The sequence below is a fragment of the Ceratina calcarata genome, unplaced genomic scaffold (assembly GCF_001652005.2).
Source record: "Ceratina calcarata isolate Rehan_Ccalc_2016 unplaced genomic scaffold, ASM165200v1 scaffold79.2, whole genome shotgun sequence".
Taxonomy (NCBI): domain Eukaryota; kingdom Metazoa; phylum Arthropoda; class Insecta; order Hymenoptera; family Apidae; genus Ceratina; species Ceratina calcarata.
The window spans coordinates 169,104-186,449 of record NW_017179212.1 but is presented as its reverse complement, the minus strand read 5'-3'; the positions used below and the strand labels follow the sequence as shown (position 1 = coordinate 186,449).

General features: G+C 38.3%; 3 protein-coding genes across 3 annotated transcripts in view; all 3 read left to right on the top strand.

Annotated features, from left to right (window-relative positions):
• The first annotated feature begins 11 nt into the window (after positions 1-11).
• LOC108630906 (uncharacterized) lies at positions 12-1,761 on the top strand. Its single transcript, XM_026818461.1, has 3 exons — positions 12-909; positions 1,006-1,435; positions 1,505-1,761. Exons 1-3 carry the CDS (start codon positions 613-615, stop codon positions 1,747-1,749), a joined length of 972 nt encoding a protein of 323 aa, XP_026674262.1. The 5' UTR covers positions 12-612; the 3' UTR covers positions 1,750-1,761.
• Positions 1,762-1,875: 114 nt separating this feature from the next.
• Positions 1,876-5,034, top strand: LOC108630919 (cilia- and flagella-associated protein 69). The gene is made up of 8 exons (XM_026818460.1): positions 1,876-2,099; positions 2,169-2,350; positions 2,426-2,577; positions 2,649-2,853; positions 2,917-3,209; positions 3,295-3,509; positions 3,572-4,003; positions 4,078-5,034. The coding sequence occupies exons 1-8, from the start codon at positions 1,893-1,895 to the stop codon at positions 4,276-4,278; spliced, it is 1,887 nt and encodes a 628-aa protein (XP_026674261.1). The 5' UTR covers positions 1,876-1,892; the 3' UTR covers positions 4,279-5,034.
• Positions 5,035-5,755: 721 nt separating this feature from the next.
• Positions 5,756-17,346, top strand: part of l(1)G0289 (plexin domain containing lethal (1) G0289) — a 21,132-nt gene continuing 9,541 nt past the window's right edge. Inside the window, exon 1 of the mRNA XM_018034518.1 lies at positions 5,756-5,972. Coding sequence (XP_017890007.1) covers positions 5,846-5,972 — 127 coding nt within the window. The 5' untranslated portion in view covers positions 5,756-5,845. The remainder of the gene's footprint in view (positions 5,973-17,346) is intronic.

Sequence of the window (17,346 nt, the reverse complement as noted above, 5' to 3'; positions counted from 1 at the left end):
CAATAAATTAGACACGAAACAGATGTAATTGATTTCAGACCATGTTCTCGGTTTCCGGCTTGGTAGATTCATCGAATAATGTAATGCGTGATCGCTACTTTAAATCATGTTTGGTCAAAGATAGCGAAATAAAAATGCTATTTAAATATGAATGCTATGATCACAATATAGAGGCATAACCGCGAGAGCGATATTTCATCCGACTAAAAAGTATCGACTAATTAGTCGATAGTACGTTGCGATTATTCCCTAGGTAGTCGATACTTTAAATTAGTCGATAGTGCCCGTCACTAAAACAAAGTAAATCGTGGTAAAGAGTGTCTTTCCCGATTTCCATTTACTTTCACGTTTGTCCATATTTTATTCTTTAATCTGTATATCCTGACGTGACACAGTATTTACATGTTATACTTTTCATTTCTTTTGAATTGCTGTGATCTATGTAGCGAGATAAGGTAAGAATTTCTTTTCTATATAAAAATAAACGTAAATTAGTCCTCTGTAAATGATTTTTACTCAAAATTTATTTCGATCGAATTTACGTATCAAGTAAGTATAAAAAAATCAATATTAAGTTTAGCTGAAAAGAACATTTTGTATGCAGGAATAAAAATGCAGTCGGAGCGAAGTACATTTCAGAAATCTTCGACAACAGTCATACAAAATAAATCAGAAGTCGATTATGTTTGGAAAGATTTTAGTTGCCCGAAATATATTAGTTATCTTTGTCCGAAAACTAGCAAATTGCCCGATAAATTTTTTGAGTTCGATGAAAAATTAAAATTAGAAACGCATCAAATTTTACAGAAATTAGACGTACTTATATCTGATCCTGTTACGAGTGATAGCGTAATTCGTATAAGCAGACTCTTATACGATTACCTTCACGAAGTAGGAAATAATGGCTATGTATCCTTTCATAGATACAATTTAATTATTTCGTCATGAACAAAAAGAAAATTTTCCCTTGCTATCCCTCCCGAAATTATCCTTAAAAATATGTAGAAAATCAAAGATCTACCGTTAGTACTAAAAGTGTTAAAATTCTTGGCGGAGAACGTCGAGAACGTTAAAGAATACGAGCTGCATCTTGATAGAATGCTAGAGATTTGTCGTTTGCCACCTGTATTGGAAAAGTCTTCGGAGGGTTTTACCAATTCCGATTCAGTCGAACAATATTTCACATTGTTAGGAAATCTTCTCATAATCCTGCCGCAGAAGCAGGTTCTAAAAGTTCACGAAGTACTGCATTCTTTGTTATTAAGAACCCAAGTAAGGAATGTCGATGCAATGAAACTTGAACAATGTCGTAAAGCCATGGAGAAATCTATGTTGCCATTGACCGTAGTTAAACTACTGCAATCTTCCGATACCGAGATGTATCCAAAACGTCTAGAACTGGTTTTATTGCTTTCGTCCATATCCGATACTTGTTGTACGTATGTGCATAACTGGAAGACGTAATAGGCTTATCGCATTTCATCTTAAATAACTTTAAACGAAGCTCGCAGAATGTTGGAAGCTGAGGCACTTACCACGATACTTACCAGAATGGATCTTCCATACGCGACTCAATCACGTTGCACAAGGCCACCTGACTTGCTATTATCTGGTGCTGACTACAGTGACGATAAAGTTTTTCTGATCGTGAACACTCTGTGGAGTCTGTTGAAATGTATAGTTTTCCCAAATGATACACCGGCTGATTTAAAGAACAGTGAAACGCCTCACCACTGCGTCTTATGGTAATAACAGCCTGAAAGTAATTATTAAGTTGAAGTTAACATGTATTTTCCAGGGGCTTGTATTACGCGTTTAAAAAGTACATTTGGTACAGCCAATACAAAAATTTCTACGTGAAGATTAGAAATGAGATTGCCGTAGTTATTCTTATGATTCTAATCTCGTTCCCTAAGTGGAATCTTGTTAGTTGCGGCATAGCGGAAGCCGTGATCGAGTATTTAATCGGTGTTGAAACCGGTGTAGCGAGAGTGTTTTCGGAAACGATCAAATTCGGCAGAACAATAAACGATTTGCAATTTGAGAAAATTCTGTTACTGATCGTCACGCATCTGGCAGAAGTGGACGCTTGCATTTTTGTAATTATTAAAATAATGGACACGATCAGACAATAAAAGATGTTCTAAATATTAATACTCGTTTGGTAGCTAATGATAAACAGAAACCTGATGCACGCTATACTTGATATTGTGAACCCAAACATCGTAAATACAGAAATCGCTTGGAACGCGGCTCAATTTTGGGACTTGTGGACATACGCTATAAACGCCCTGGCAGTGTTAGCTCCAAAAATGCCGCAACAGTTCATAGAAAATGATGGCTGTACTAGGTAGACAAAATATAGGCCCACTGCTTCCGGTTTTTATAAAATCAATTATATAAATTATATTTGAATGTTTTCCAGATTGTATTTGTTGTTAGAGTGGTGTTTGACCAACAAATTCGACGAGAAGATAGTAATGACTTGCACGAAAGCTATTTGCACAATCGTGCTAAGCGAAAACGCATCTTTGCTTGAATGTTTCCGGGAGTATGGGATCATATTGCTATTAATCAGTTAGTCTATCTGAATAATTACGATTTATTGTCCTTTTCATTATACAACTGCTGTATGCAACTTACTATAGAGCTTATCACAGCTGTCTTGAACTGTGATAAAATTACCATGAAGCTGCAAAGGATTTTAACATTGACATTAATATCAGCCGAAAGGCTTATGAGGAAACAGGAGTTTTATCATGAAATATATGCAGAGTACAGCGTTCTATTTGTCATGGAGCTACTGTTCCGATGCGTTTACAAGAAAAATGAAGAGTTTCAAATAGATCAACGGTAATTTATAGAAATTAGGATTCCTCGAATCTGAACATGAGAATAATACATGAAAACGTTTAGTCTTTTGATAGCCATCGGCGCATACATTTGGGAGTGTATAATATGGTGTCCCAGAAGTCTTAAAAAATTTGTTCACTACGGTGGATTGTACATCGTCCTCGACATAATCGAGATCATACCCTATTATTCTCGTTGCCTGTACCTCGGTATTCTCACGGACATGTGCGACAATTTTCATTGTAGCCCGTTTTTATCTACGTGGAGAGGAATCAATGAGAGGAGATTATTGTCTTTATTAGCGATGATATGGAGGGAAGAAGAGATACGAATTAAAGTGCTCAGAAACGTAGACGGCAATGCCATAGGCAAATAATAACTTTTATCACCTTTAATTCATTGTTACGATAGTTTCATAAAGTATTATCTGTGATGTTTTAGATACCGAATTGCTTCAAATGAGCAGGCAACAATGGGTGGACACTTATCACGTTAAATTAGATACAGGTATTAGTCCGGCATTAACAGACATAGTTGGTTCGGTCAGATCGAAAATATATAGCATTTTTAAGTTAATCGAAAGGGATAGGGAAAGATATGAGATGGCAAAGGAACGTTATAAAATATTGTATTCTAATCTCTCGACAGAAGACAGAGTGAGTCTCGTAATAAGTAGAATCACTAATTTCAACATTTTTCCATCCCAATACATTTCCAGATTACGATATCGATGATACATTTATATTTTACGTTGAAATTGGGTCAGATGTGGGTAGAAGTGGCTAAATATTTCGAACAAGTCGGAATTACTCCGCTTGGTATGGATGGGCAAGCACTTTTTCTGATGATACAACGTTACAATTTGTGGGCCTCGTTGACGAAGGAGAAGGAAGCTAAAATAATTCAGTCGGTGAAACTGGAGGAAGATATCAACGAGAAGGATGAATACGCAAGGATTCGCGATTCCAAACTTCTCTTGGCACTCGACGCGTTCGATGAATTAGATTACATATATAGAACGACTGATCGATCGTATTTGTTAAGGAAAAAGTATGAACAAGTGCAACAAGTAAACAGTTCCCTGAATTTCCCTCACAATACGTGCGACACACATTGTCACAGAACGTTCCCAGATAACGTGACATTTACGGTAAAAATCTTGTTCGATATACGAACAAACACGAAATTGCGGAAACTATTTTACCTATTTTCTCCCTTACACAGGCTATATTCAACCAACACCAAACAGTGACCAACGATTTGAGATCAGAGTCGCACATTGGTCAATTAAAAGGGATAGTTGCCCCTATTTCCCCGGCCGATTCTAACATCATTCCTTCTAGCATCCACAGTGAATTATCTTTAGGTTCTGTAACTGAAACTTGCCTTCCGCACATAGAAAGATTTGATGAAAAAGAACTGTAGCACGTTTTGTGAAAAATAATTGACACGCAACATTATTATTTCTTAACAATTTTTGTCTTAAGAAATCGTTCCCGATTTGCTTCCTAGGAATCAAAAATTGTATCCAAAGCAAATATTAAATTTAATGAGATATTCGCAAATGAAAAATAAAGATCAGATCAGATGCTATTTTTTAAGATTGTTAAGAATCTCTCCTCGGTGGAACGTGGAACTACTAACAAATCGCGTCAACTAGTCAAGTTCGTCTGCAGGTCTCAAATTTTTATGATAGAACAATGTGTTATCATCTTTAGGGATAATAGAAGTCTTTATTGCCGATATATTTACATGTTAAAATTTATTTATGCAACTTTATCTCCTACTAGTAAAGATACCTTAAATCCTCGCTACGTCAATCTTAAGAAATTGATAAGAGATAATAAAATCAAATAAAATGTTTCAATAGTAAATTGACGACGATATTTTTGTTTTATCGAGGGCAACATGGAAAACGATGATTCCCATCTACGACACGAAGTTCCATGATTTTGCGAGACGCATTTATATCAATAATTTTATATTTAAAAGCACTACCAATTATATCTTAGAACAAATCAGAATATATTGCTTACATCCTTCTTTAACAGTTTTTCATGTCATTGTTATAGTCCAATTCGATTTTAGAAAGATCAATAAACTTGCGTACTAGAAATACGCGGTGTTCCGATTTTTCCTGAAATTCTCTCGGTTCTATTGTCATTTAAAATTATCTGAAATCTGAATAGAGCACAACGTAAACTGGTAGGAAAGCAGAACGGTGGCAGAACGTAGCGGCGCGATGGAGGCAGGGATCTCAGAATTTATCCCTCGGCCGGAAAGTGGGGACGACGCGACCATGGTGGAGTGGAGACTGGTACTCGACGGGGATATGCTATAGGCATGGTCAGCGATGGCGCAAGAGGAGAATAGTAGTGGGGATCGGAATATGGGCGAAAAAGAGGGGAAACGAACCATGCGGGATAAATTCTGAGATCCCTGGGCGGAGGTAGCAAATTCGAGTGTGAGTGTGACTAGAAGGTGAGCCAATGCCAGTGAGTGCCGCTGCCGGAGCGAGCGGAGTGGCAGTGAGTCAGTGAGAGTCGACATGCTGTTGAAGGCGCAAGCTATCGCCGAGACGTCGTCCTCAGTTCGGTACCGGTTTGAATAAGTGTCGAAGGAGAATCAAGCGAATTCCGCCTTCTACGCACGGCTCGTATCTATCCGTCTAAAACAAACGCGACACACTGAATTGGAATCGGGATAACCGCGATTGGACCGTCGTGGCGACTCGAAAAATTCGGTGACATTCGGCGAGCATCGTGGTGAACGAAAGACTTTTACGTGCCTCGATTAAGACTTCTGGAACGTTTCGCTCGTATCCGAGTTTAGCCTTTCGTGTTCCCGTCTCGTCGTTTTTCCACATCCCCACCCCGTTTTCGTCCTTCCCGTTGCGGTTGCGGACGGCCGGACGAGACACACGCGAACAGTGCTCGGATTTGTAATATTCGTGTAGCGCCAGGAGACTCGGCCAGCTTGCTGCTTGGTAAATATGGCGTGTGAACGGTGGTGCTTTAACCGTGGCTATGACGGGACTCCGCGACGATGGCTGTACATCCTGTTGTTGGCCTTCTGCGTGCTCGAGCATCTCGATTCGAGCGTCGCCTACACGGATCTCGGTAAGTTTTCAACTTGTTGCGTCTAGCCTCCTCTATTCCCGATCCTTTACCCCGTTCTCTCGAAGACTCGTTGCGAAAAAACGAAATGTAGAGACGTTGGAACTTCGAACAATAAGAGGGAGCGGATTAGTTGCCGACAACATGAGAACAATCGAGAGAAAGAGAGAGAGAGAGGAAAGAAAAGGTTCTTTCTTGCCGAAGGTACATAAATAGCAAAGTTCACGTAACGAATGACCTCCGGCATGTTTAAAAAATTTTATACGTTCCCCAAATTTGCGTATGTAGCACAGTCTTCGTTCTCGCTGTATGAGCGTAGAAGAAATAATTTCGATTCCTGGAATGCATTGAAAATGCAACCGACATCGATCGGTTGCGACGTTCGCTCTTATTTCCTGTTTGTGTAATTCGATCCTATTCAATCAATCGCGTCGAACATTTTTCAAAGTCGTTCAACTTTTCTGGCATGCTATTCTATCGTAAAACACGAGATACAGTCGTTTCACGGTGTACTTTCTATTTGAACGTCATGTATACATGTATGTGTATAAACCACGGTAAAACCGATTTTATGAAAGCAATCGCCACATGATCCGAGGGATTTAGCTACAATAAGGATATAAGTGCGACCGTTCACTGCTGACTTGAAGAGTTCTGCGTCGCAGTAAGATTTTAACTAGAGTCGAGAGTCTCAAGAACAACGAAAGTAACATGAATGCGTTCCCCAGTTCTTGTGCGATATCCCAAATTACTGAGACGACAGATCGGGAGGTTATCAAATCGTAATACTCGAATCGTTTCGAGTTTCGTCCCCGAGAAAACTGATTTCATCAATAACGTCGTAATTTGCGCAAACAACGTTCAATAGATGTTCCATGGAAAATGTCGCAGCCTCCCGTTTCCTGTTTACTATCGCGTATTTATCTTATTTTCTATGTAGTAGTTATTATTACTTCCATGATTGCAATTTCTGCGATAAGTATGCAGCCGCTGAAGAACGTTTTGCATCTACGCATGTACCTTTCCTTTCCGCTCACCTGTTTCTAGTTACTAGCAGTCTCTATACATAGTTTCGCGTACAATAAGCCTCCGTTGTGATTCATCGGACAGCTCGATTTTATTCAGTGCCGCATTAAAATGCCATTACTCTCTCCAGTCGTTCAGAACGACGGCAAATGGCGAGGGAGGCACTCGACAGATTCGCACGTTCGTGAAACGATTGCCCCATCGATTTCATTATTTTTTCTACAGCTCGACGACCCCTTCTCGGAACTCGAAACAAAAAGGGCACTCGTGATACGTACGTGCATACTTACCCGAGTGGTTTTCGTGTCGACAATCGACACAACGCGGTCGTTGTACGATCGACAGCCGGAGAAGTGGGCACTCGCGTGAATCGAGTCGAATTTACCATGGCACAAAGAACTGCCAAGCTATCGTGCCAGAATTCTCTCACGGAAAAGCGTGATTGCGCTTTCCATGCGATTCACTCTTGCCTCGCTCGATCAGCCCGCTCGTTTCAAGGCTGTACGGGCAATTAAGCGACAATGGAACTTTTAAATGGTGTGCAAAGAGAACAGTCCGAGCTCTAGCAGAACTGTCGTGCTAAACTCGAGATTCTATTTACAGCCTGAGACAATGATTGTCGATCCGTTTTCAATTGTCTTCATTTCGCCGATGGGAACAAGACCCGAAAATAGTATTAAATTCATGCCTAATTTTTTCAATGCTCGATTAAGATTTTTTTACAATGCCCAAAGATCAGTTGAAGAACTCAATCCTATATTAATATTGTTTTACATTTTAATTACATTTTTTAGAACGAGGTATAAAGAAACATGCATACACATAAATACTTTCAAATTAAGAAACTAGTGGACATTGGCTTCTTCCAAAAGATCTACGTATAGATAAAGATAAGGAGACAAAAAGGTGATCAAGTACGGAACTTAATAATTATATGTTCATGTTTGTTTTTTGTTGATGCACGGAACTAGTTCTTTTTAATATTACAGAAGTTTGCCATTGTAACGTCGAAAGGGAAAGCAATAAAGGCTTTACTACATAATTCATTATCCAGTTATTAAGCCTATGACTAAATAAACAGGAAATAAATACATAAGTAAAAATATAAATGGATGATTGAATGGAAGTCGTTTATCATTTTACTCATTTATATACTGTCTATCTTTTTAACTTTAACTTACGTTCTATAGTACTACAATCCTTTACACAATGTTCTTATTTATTTTGAAAGAAACAAAGTTATTATAGCTAATCGATTATATTCAATACAATTATCGTATCAGTTTGATAATTCAGTGAAAAAATGTATTCAAGTTGCACTGCTTGTATGGAACGGTATCTGTTATCTCGTATTTATCTATCAACTTATCAAAGAAGAGATATAAATCAGCTAAGCGCCTCGGCGGCAACTGTACATATAGAACACGCTTATGCACCTTCTATCTGGTCTGTTTGTACGTTTTACTGCTTACGTGCCGCTTCTCTTCTCTGTTATCAGCCGCACTTCACGAAAAATGCAAATAACGTTTTGTTCGAAAGATTTAACCGGAAGTAGTAATTATTTACCGTTTCTACGTATTCATAAAACTTGTTGTAATACAATTGAAAACGATGACCTAATTGAAAACCAAATTATCGCGTGCTGAAATCAGGAAATAGGAAAATTGGTCAGACTTGCTATTTCAATAGATACCGTCGTGTATTTTAAATAGCTTTTCAAATGCGAATGCTTATCGACTTTTCCACGCTGTTACCGATTCACCTGCTCGCGTGCACTCTTCACGTTTACGCAACGATAGCCGCGGCCGGCAGATAAACTTTAATCTCGTGAATCATATCTCCCGTCACAATACTAGCGGCGCGACGCGACGCTCACAGTTCAACGTTCTCGGATTCGTTCCCTTTCAGCTGCACTATTTGCATCCCGTTTCAAGTAAAAATAGGGAACATCTGGATCCCGTGGCAATACGCACGGCTAAATTCATGCGCTGCATTCGAACGCGTCGAGCCAACTTCTTGCCCCAGATAATCCCCTTGCTTCGATTATTCCTATTCGTACTGAATAATTCATAACAACTGTTTATTCATTAAACCAATGATTCGATTATTAATTTTCAGACTGCAGAGATTATCGATGTATAACAAAATTGATTATGAAAATATAATGCGCAAGGTACTAAAATATTCGAGATATCAAAATTGCAATGATAAGAAATATTCATTCTGATTATAAAACAATTGAGGAAGATCGAATCAATTGAAGTTTGCGCGACGAGCGAAAACGAAACGCGACCGAAGAATGGGATTGAAATCGCGATACTGAAATCCGAACTTAGGGTATGACAAAGCGTTTTCGTCGTCGGGGAAATACGATTCGGCGAGTTCGGACGAAATTGGCGTGTCCGAAAGTTTGTTCGGTGAACGCGATTCAATTCGATTCGATTTCGTTCTGAAAAATTGCGCAGTATTCTGAGTAAGTATTCTTCCATACGTTTGCGCAAGAATTATGGATTCTTTCCACCACGTGTTCAAACGTACATGAGCACTTTCGTTATCGTTTGCCTGTTGGCCGAGTTCCATCGTTTCGAGAATACCATCTGAAATAATAAATTACCTCTTTTTCCCGCTTCGTGTTCGATACTTAAAAAAAGTAATTTTGCAAATACTCGAGATTCTAAGTATAGTTACAACGTTATAGATTATGTTTGTCAAGAACTGTCGTCGCCACTTAGATTATAAATAAATCTTCTAAAAAGAAAAATACGAAAATAAAAGGTAGAGTTATGACAAATTGAACGATGGGGACACGGGAAATTAGCTTAAAATTCCGGGCATCTGTCGAGGGAATAAAAGAGCACGTGTGCGTCTGGCATTTTTTGTACGATCGACAACGTGCGAGGAACGTAAACAGCGAGCACGAAGAAGACACGTTACACGCGCCCGCACGTATCCGGTTTTCGCGACGTACATATGGTACGTATCGCGTTCAATATGTCTGTAACGCGACATAATCCAGTATCGTGTTCGTTGTCGATGCACGCACGTTATGAATACCCGCAACACTCTTTAGAAGCTCTTCGGTAAGCCTACACTGCCGCTCAAAAGTACGTGAGCCCTGGTCATTTGAGATAGATGGTCAGAATCATTGTTACGTACATTAATACCAGTATTATCAGATTGATTTAATCAGTGTGTTCTTCGTTGTGGAATGTCGCTTATATAATGTCCAAAGAAAAAGAATAACTTTTCGAAATGATGTTAAAATTACTGAAATAATGTTAAAATTATTTTTTTATTATGTATTATTTGTTTATTAAATATCTTATTGCCCTTAGATTAATAAATCTTTGGATATAATAAAACAATATAAAAGAAGTGATACAGGTATTTTCTTCAGTTTTATGTATTCTTATATTGCCTTAATGAGATGTTGCACAGATATATTAATTACTTCTTTTACATTGTTTTATTACATCCAAAAAAATCTGCTTATATTTTTGAGCAACCTTGCTTTTCTTGTTCATAGAAGACACCAGTTTGAAAATTCTAATTCTGGAACATTTTGTTGAATTCGTTGATCAGTTGTGGAGATTTTGAAGAGAGTGCTTCAGTGTCCGAGTCGTAACACCCACGCGGTCGTTACGTCTTCCTTTCGCGGATAGCCCTCCTGATTGTAGTTGATTAAGCCGTGTCTTGCACGCTGGTCGCTAGTGCAAATTATGGGTCAACCACATTGTGGATAAGTGTCGTATTAAGTATGAAGCTTAGTTAATCGCCCCTCTTGCGATCACCCCTCCAAGCGTTACGTTTGTCCCGGTCAATACGTAAGTAGCCCGACGTTGACCTCGTTTCACGGATAATTAAATGCGAACGAAAGTAATGAACCGTGCACTGATAATTTCAATGACGTTCGTCGATGACTTAAATTGTTATTAATATAATCTGAATTCAGAGATATATGAAATCCTATTCAGACTCTGTAGAGTCAATATTTTCTTGTCATTTGTCATGAATTTATTAATAATAAAAAAAGGTATCGAAAGGCACATTTTGGTCGAAATAGGTATACACGAAATAGTGTCAAATATAAAGAAATCAATTGTATAAAACTTATACTTAAAATTCTCACTATAAATCCTAATTTACTGGGAGTTCTGACGAAGCAATCACTTTTTTAAATGAATTAACGAAATTAGAAGAAATGCGACGGTGAGAAATTTCGAGTTCGTTGCACTGTTAATCGGACGCGTTAAAGGTGGTCGACTTGTTACATAGTGCGCGTATACGACACGGTTATTCGCTTGCATGTACATAGGTAGCTGGACGGAAGAGGCCAGGAAAATGCTACGACACGATCCGATGGGGCTTCTCTCACCGGAAGCTCACCGTCCCTTCCGCTTTTGCTACCTATATACATAATACATGCGTATTTACGATTAGTTGCTTAAGGTGGACGCAAGTTAGAGACTAGAGTATATTCGCTTGCAACAGAACAGCGAGGACACTAATATAGGGGTCGGCAAACCTTATTTAATATCGAGCATTTAAAAATCTTCAAAGCCTCTTATTGACCCCACAACATTTATTTTAATGATTTACTTGTGTCACAAAAAAAGCTTTATTATTTTTTATATTTATTTTGCAATTGTACATTTTACATGCTTTAATATATAATAATAATTTTAATAATTTTTCTAATTGAAAATCAGCGAGAAAGATGGGTTTGATGATTTTTAGCAGGCAATATTTTGTTGAAGATTAAAAAATTTAAAAATTTAAATAAACTGCTATTCCTCGGAATTGCAAAGAAAGAAGTAAGGCGCATGATGTTTAATTTTTTTTAATATCGCATGTCGTCTTGCGAGTGAAATAAGTCGGCGCCAAATAATGCATGGGGCAATTCTTATCGACGCACTTCTTACTGGCGTGGCGACCTCGTTGCGGATTATTGGCTCAATTCTCCGGGGAACGCAAGTAAATTGCATTCAACGAACCGCTCCACGACGTATTCAATAATCCATCTAGAACATCAATTCGTCGAACTTCGCGATTGAACCAAAAATAGCTCTTGCATTAAGGCACTAGGGTAGTCACAAGACTTTTCTAACATTTCTCTTCTTTTCTCATTGATTCATTGATATTACTGTGTTTAAGTTACTGTGTGTAGCAATTAAAACGTCGTGCTCGATAATAAAATCCGAAGCGCGTAACGAAAGGAAACAATCGCGGTAGAAAAACAAAAGCAGGTGATAAAGATATTAATTGTAAGTCACAAATGGAAGGTTAAATCAAGGCTACGTATATGCAACGCATACGTGCTCTTGATAATGATTAACTACATACTCATATGAATGCAATATGTGTGACACACATTCCGTAACATTTTACGATCATCAATTCAAATGTATATTAATTAAGTACACAACAGATCTTTTCCCAAGTCTCTGAATTCCATGTTACAAAAGTTTCAGTCATTTACATTCACTATATTTTAAATAACGTCGTCAAGAACAACGTGGCAATAATCAGATGGAAGGAAACATGGAAAACATGTCGCACGATAATCAAATAAAAATAACATCGGTGGATTTACTCGGCAGATAACGCGAGAGGCAATTCTGATGGCCCTTGAGACCAATTAGCGTTTAATTCGAGTAGCCGTTAAACCGATTACTGGCTCGCATTAAGTTTTATTTAGCGGACGATGCTATCAGGAGACAGGCGACTTTTTATTTGCGTAATACGCAACGTAACCCTTAAGAGCATTGTATAAAATTTCCGATTCCATTGCAGAAGAAGTTTGGGAGAACCTGCTCTGTCCTATTACATTATTCTGTATTTTATTTGTTCCTCAAATGATTGACGGAAGCTTGCCTTTGACTTTGATACATCAATTTTTCAGTAATCGTGTAGACGTTCGACAAACGCTATCATTTATCCATAAATTACAAAGGAAAGGTCCTTGGCGATGCAGTGCGTCACGAAGGCAGGTGTATTGCGCTTAAAGAGATGCCATTCTTTACTGCATGCCACGTCCTTGTGTTTACGTAAGCATTATTTGAGTACGAACGTGTTACGCAAAGAAGTTAATCACAAGCGCGAGTCATTCGTTTGCTAGATCCACCCTACGGAGTCAAACTCAGCCATCAATGGTCATCGAACATACCGCCACGTCTCTAATGATAGAAATAATTTTTATGCGAAATTCGTTTGCCTATCCCCGCACGTGCATCTTCTTATCTCCGCCGGAGATAAAAGCATTCACCGCGAGGCACGAACATGTTTAAGAAAGAACGTGAGGAAAGATAACAATGCGCAGCATGCGACTCGGTCGTCACGAGCCCGAGCACACGTTCTCTACAGCCGGAGTTTTCTGTGTTTTTATTCGTACTATTAGGCAGCCAGACCGTTTTAGCGCGATCTCTCGAGACACTGGTAACGCCGCATGAATTGCAAATCAGGCTCTCCTTTGTGCAGCTACCAGTAAACCTCTTTGATTACTGCGCGCGCGTTCGCGAGAAACCGGTGGCTAAAATTGATCGGCCGATTTTCTCTTTGAAATCGCGAGTATCCCAGAAAATTGAATCGTAACGCGCTGTACGAACTCTTACCAACTTTCCCCGGTCAGCTCGTTACGTCAACGAGCGAATTCTGAAACGGAAACTTATTGTTAGTTCCGTTCTCTCGATTTATCCACTATTTGTCAACCGGAAAACCAGTTCTCCTTTGTTAAGTTAATTCATTTCCTATTCGACCTCCGCTCACTCTGCACGTCCCACGTGCTTTCAGAAATATTAACCCGTATTATCAGTCGATAGAAAAAAAAATTACTACGTCACACTGACCTTACGGGTGCGACTACTTTTTATCAATAGTCTTTTCTTTTTTACGATGTATAATTAACCAGATTCATAGTTCATCTCTGATCGTTCGCTCCAAGTAATTATGGAAATTCTTTCGTAGAATGGATTGTTTATGCAAAATGTAATTAACCAATCTCTTACAAAATGCAAATCTGAAAATAAAATTGTATCTGTTCCGTTTAACATGAGATCACGAGACCATGTAGACACGTTTTTCTTGAGAGGAACAACGCTCTCTTTCAGCAAAAATCGTCACTATGAATCTCTTGAGGTCTTTGACTCTTCGTTTCTTCTTTCAAACAATTTTATTTCATGAAATTGTTTTATGCACTTTAATATCCAGCGAGAGAATTACTGAATTTAAGTTCTATTCGTTTATCCCAACAGGATCCATCTTAGTTTACTGGCTCTAATTGTAAGACCGATATCATCGCTAGACTACAGATTTTTATACTAAATAAAACATTCGTGGTATCAGTTTAAAAAATGTATTCTAAATAGAGATTTATTTTATCATGCAAAGATTGTAATAGGCACTTATCTTGTAATATTTTGTATATTTTTTTAACGTGGCAAACATTCTTCATTTTCACTGCCGGGAACGATATTTTCCTCAATGAGGAAAACATAAAAGAAAAATGTTCTAGTCTTACTCACTACTTCTTATCAATGAAGAGCAGACGTTTATGCAAAATAAACCATTTGTAATGTCAAATGAAATCTAAATAGAAATTTGTTTTCTATTTTAAAAATCATAATGTGCATTTCATTTTTTATATTTCGTGTGTCCAATTATTCTTCCACGAGATTAATCTGACAATAATTTGACAAACGATACTTGTATTTTATTTGAAACCCTAAACAAAATTATCGACGGGAAATTGACTTATATTCGTCAACTTTCGCGAATCGTTACTCGACGTTTCATATTCTCAAGCGTGTCGTTACTTCGTTAGACCAGCCGCTCTGACCTGAAAATCCTCCCGCCGTATCGCAGCACCGGTTCGCGTCGCTTTTTCAGCAATTTCTAGAAGTTTCTATTCCAGCAACTTCCCCCTTACACGCTTGTTAAAATTAATACACAGCGTCTATCGTTATAGTAGTTGCAGCAACTTTTATCGACGTTTCATTAAAAATATAACAAACTGCTGTGTCATTCTGTATAAACGCTGCCTTATCTTAACGGTACGTTAATCTTAAACTAGGTTGAAACTCTCGGTACCGTTCTGTCAGATCTCGACCTTAGAATCATGAATCGGAACGATTTCACTGGGTCAGGATTCACTTTCTCGATGGAAAGTACTCCATACGAAAAACAGTATTGTATGAAATTGGGATGCACGAAATGAAGCATATATAGTTATTTAAATCAATCGCATTCTTAAAATCGGTCGCAATTCTCTTGTATCTTCATAAATTGTAAGTCGATAGATTATTTTTACGAGTGGCGTGATGTACGCTTACAGAAGTTAGGATCTTAAAATCCAGCTTTTTCACGGCCATTAATCATCCGGTTATATTTCTACGTCTCCGTTACGAGTACAATTGTTAAATGACGAAGACCTATGGTTTAACGACAGTCGGACACGTTTGATAGGACTAGCAATTACTCTGTGGGCGACGCGAACGAATCTTTTATATGGAACGCGTCGTCGTGAGACACGTGCGTGATAGGAACACGAGGTTCGAAGAGAATATACGCGTTTACTCGAATGAAAAGTGGCCTATTCGGTGGGAGTGTTACGCGACACAGAAAGGAAAACACGAGGTATCGTTGTGTGTGCTCGATCCTGAAACATTTCCCACGTGTCATTAAACGACACGACCCGACCTTTCATCCGTGATTCGTGCAGGAAAGTGTCACGAGTCACGAGCGTTTGCCACCTATGGCTCGTTCGTGAATGCTTTATACAACGAGTGTCACTTAAAAATATATTATATATGTATATTATCTAATGGGTTGTTCGGAAAATAATTTCGCTTTTTGTTTTTGTAAAAATGAATAATGAATTTCATTCATATAAATAACTAATAACTAAACTAATAATATAAACAACTAAATAATTCATATAAATAACTAACACAATAATTTTGAACACAATAATTGGTTATGTAATTAACCCTTTCGCTACGGCAGTCCGTTCCGCGGGATCACTTTATATTTTTTTTTATTATTTTTTTTTTTAGATACTTTATATTATAATCCTTGTTTTTTATTATAGTTTTGTGCCTTACAAAAGATATTCGGACGCCGATTATAGTCGGCACCCGTACACACAGCACGTCGCGCGGCCGCCGACTATAGTCGGTGTCCGTAGCGAAAGGGTTAATAATTAATTGATTAGATAGCTCGGTAACATCTGTACAAGAAGGCCGCACAAGAAACTAACGGTGGTCGTACGTTCCCCACCTCTGGTCTAATGTTTACTGACCATTTCCAGAGATCCTTCAACCTTTCTTTCTTTCTACCTTTAAAAAACATAGAAAGAAAGAAAGATTGAAGAAAGTGTTAGTCTATGAAGGGAAAAGGAAACAAAAGCATACGAAAAATGAGAGACGATGAACAAAGCATCATAGAAAGACCGGGAAAAACCGATGGTCGAAAATTCCTGACGTGAGTCTGGCCAAATGTCTCGACTGGGAAACAGTAGGCTCCTAAAATGATTAAACAGTTAAGAACAAGTAGAGAAAACAGAAATACAGAAGGTAACGTAGCAAAAATAAATAGGCACGTTATAAATAGAATCGTAAAGATGTAAAGCGTGGAGCGTAAGTTTGGAATTTACGCTGAAGCGTCTAAACAGGAAATCAGTTTTTTTTCTCGATAAATTCGGATCGATCTTTAACTACTTCCACATGTTTCTGGGAAGAATAAATCTAATGTTTGCCGCGTCAGCTTCTGATACGAATGAGGTTGGATCGAGAAACGTGACTCGGCATCCTCGGTTACACGTGTCGATGATCAACGTTTTACCAACGTGCACGCATACGGTCCACAACTGTTTTTCGTTTGCTCGTATATACATATGTACTAACGTGACGCGTAATTGCGAGACGTTCGGGCATTGACGAGTCCGTGGGACGAGTTTTATTCAGATATTTTTATTTTTTACGAGCTGCCGCATACGGGACAATTGTGAGTCACGTTTTAAAAACTGGTTCCATCCTGCGTTCACGCGACAGGACGCACTTACGATTCTGTCCTTGGATATCCCTGATACCATCGTGGAATGCCGTTTCGGTAGTGAAAGACCAATCTTTTTTTCATTTTATCGTGTAAAATATTAGGTTGTCTCAAAAGTTTTCGGTTCAATTTATGCACTAAAAAAGAGAGAAAGAATATAGTGCGTGCGTGTAACGAAACCAAGGTTGTAGCAATTAATGCGTCAGGAAACTCGTGTTATATCAAATATCGTGAAAACCAAATATAAAAAATTTTAAATAATTCTATAAGCATTTAGTTAGTCTATAATTATTGTCTTAAGAAT

What these genes read in the sequence shown, in the direction of transcription:
- LOC108630919 (XM_026818460.1), top strand. Translation starts at nt 1,893, where the DNA reads ATGATTCTAATCTCGTTCCCTAAGTGGAATCTTGTTAGTTGCGGCATA. An exon ending in GATCATATTGCTATTAATCA is followed by an intron (nt 2,578 to 2,648) that starts GTTAGTCTATCT and finishes AACTTACTATAG; the next exon opens with AGCTTATCACAGCTGTCTTG. An exon ending in ATCTCTCGACAGAAGACAGA is followed by an intron (nt 3,510 to 3,571) that starts GTGAGTCTCGTA and finishes ATACATTTCCAG; the next exon opens with ATTACGATATCGATGATACA.
- LOC108630906 (XM_026818461.1), top strand. Translation starts at nt 613, where the DNA reads ATGCAGTCGGAGCGAAGTACATTTCAGAAATCTTCGACAACAGTCATA. An exon ending in AAGTAGGAAATAATGGCTAT is followed by an intron (nt 910 to 1,005) that starts GTATCCTTTCAT and finishes AAAAATATGTAG; the next exon opens with AAAATCAAAGATCTACCGTT. An exon ending in GTCCATATCCGATACTTGTT is followed by an intron (nt 1,436 to 1,504) that starts GTACGTATGTGC and finishes CTTTAAACGAAG; the next exon opens with CTCGCAGAATGTTGGAAGCT.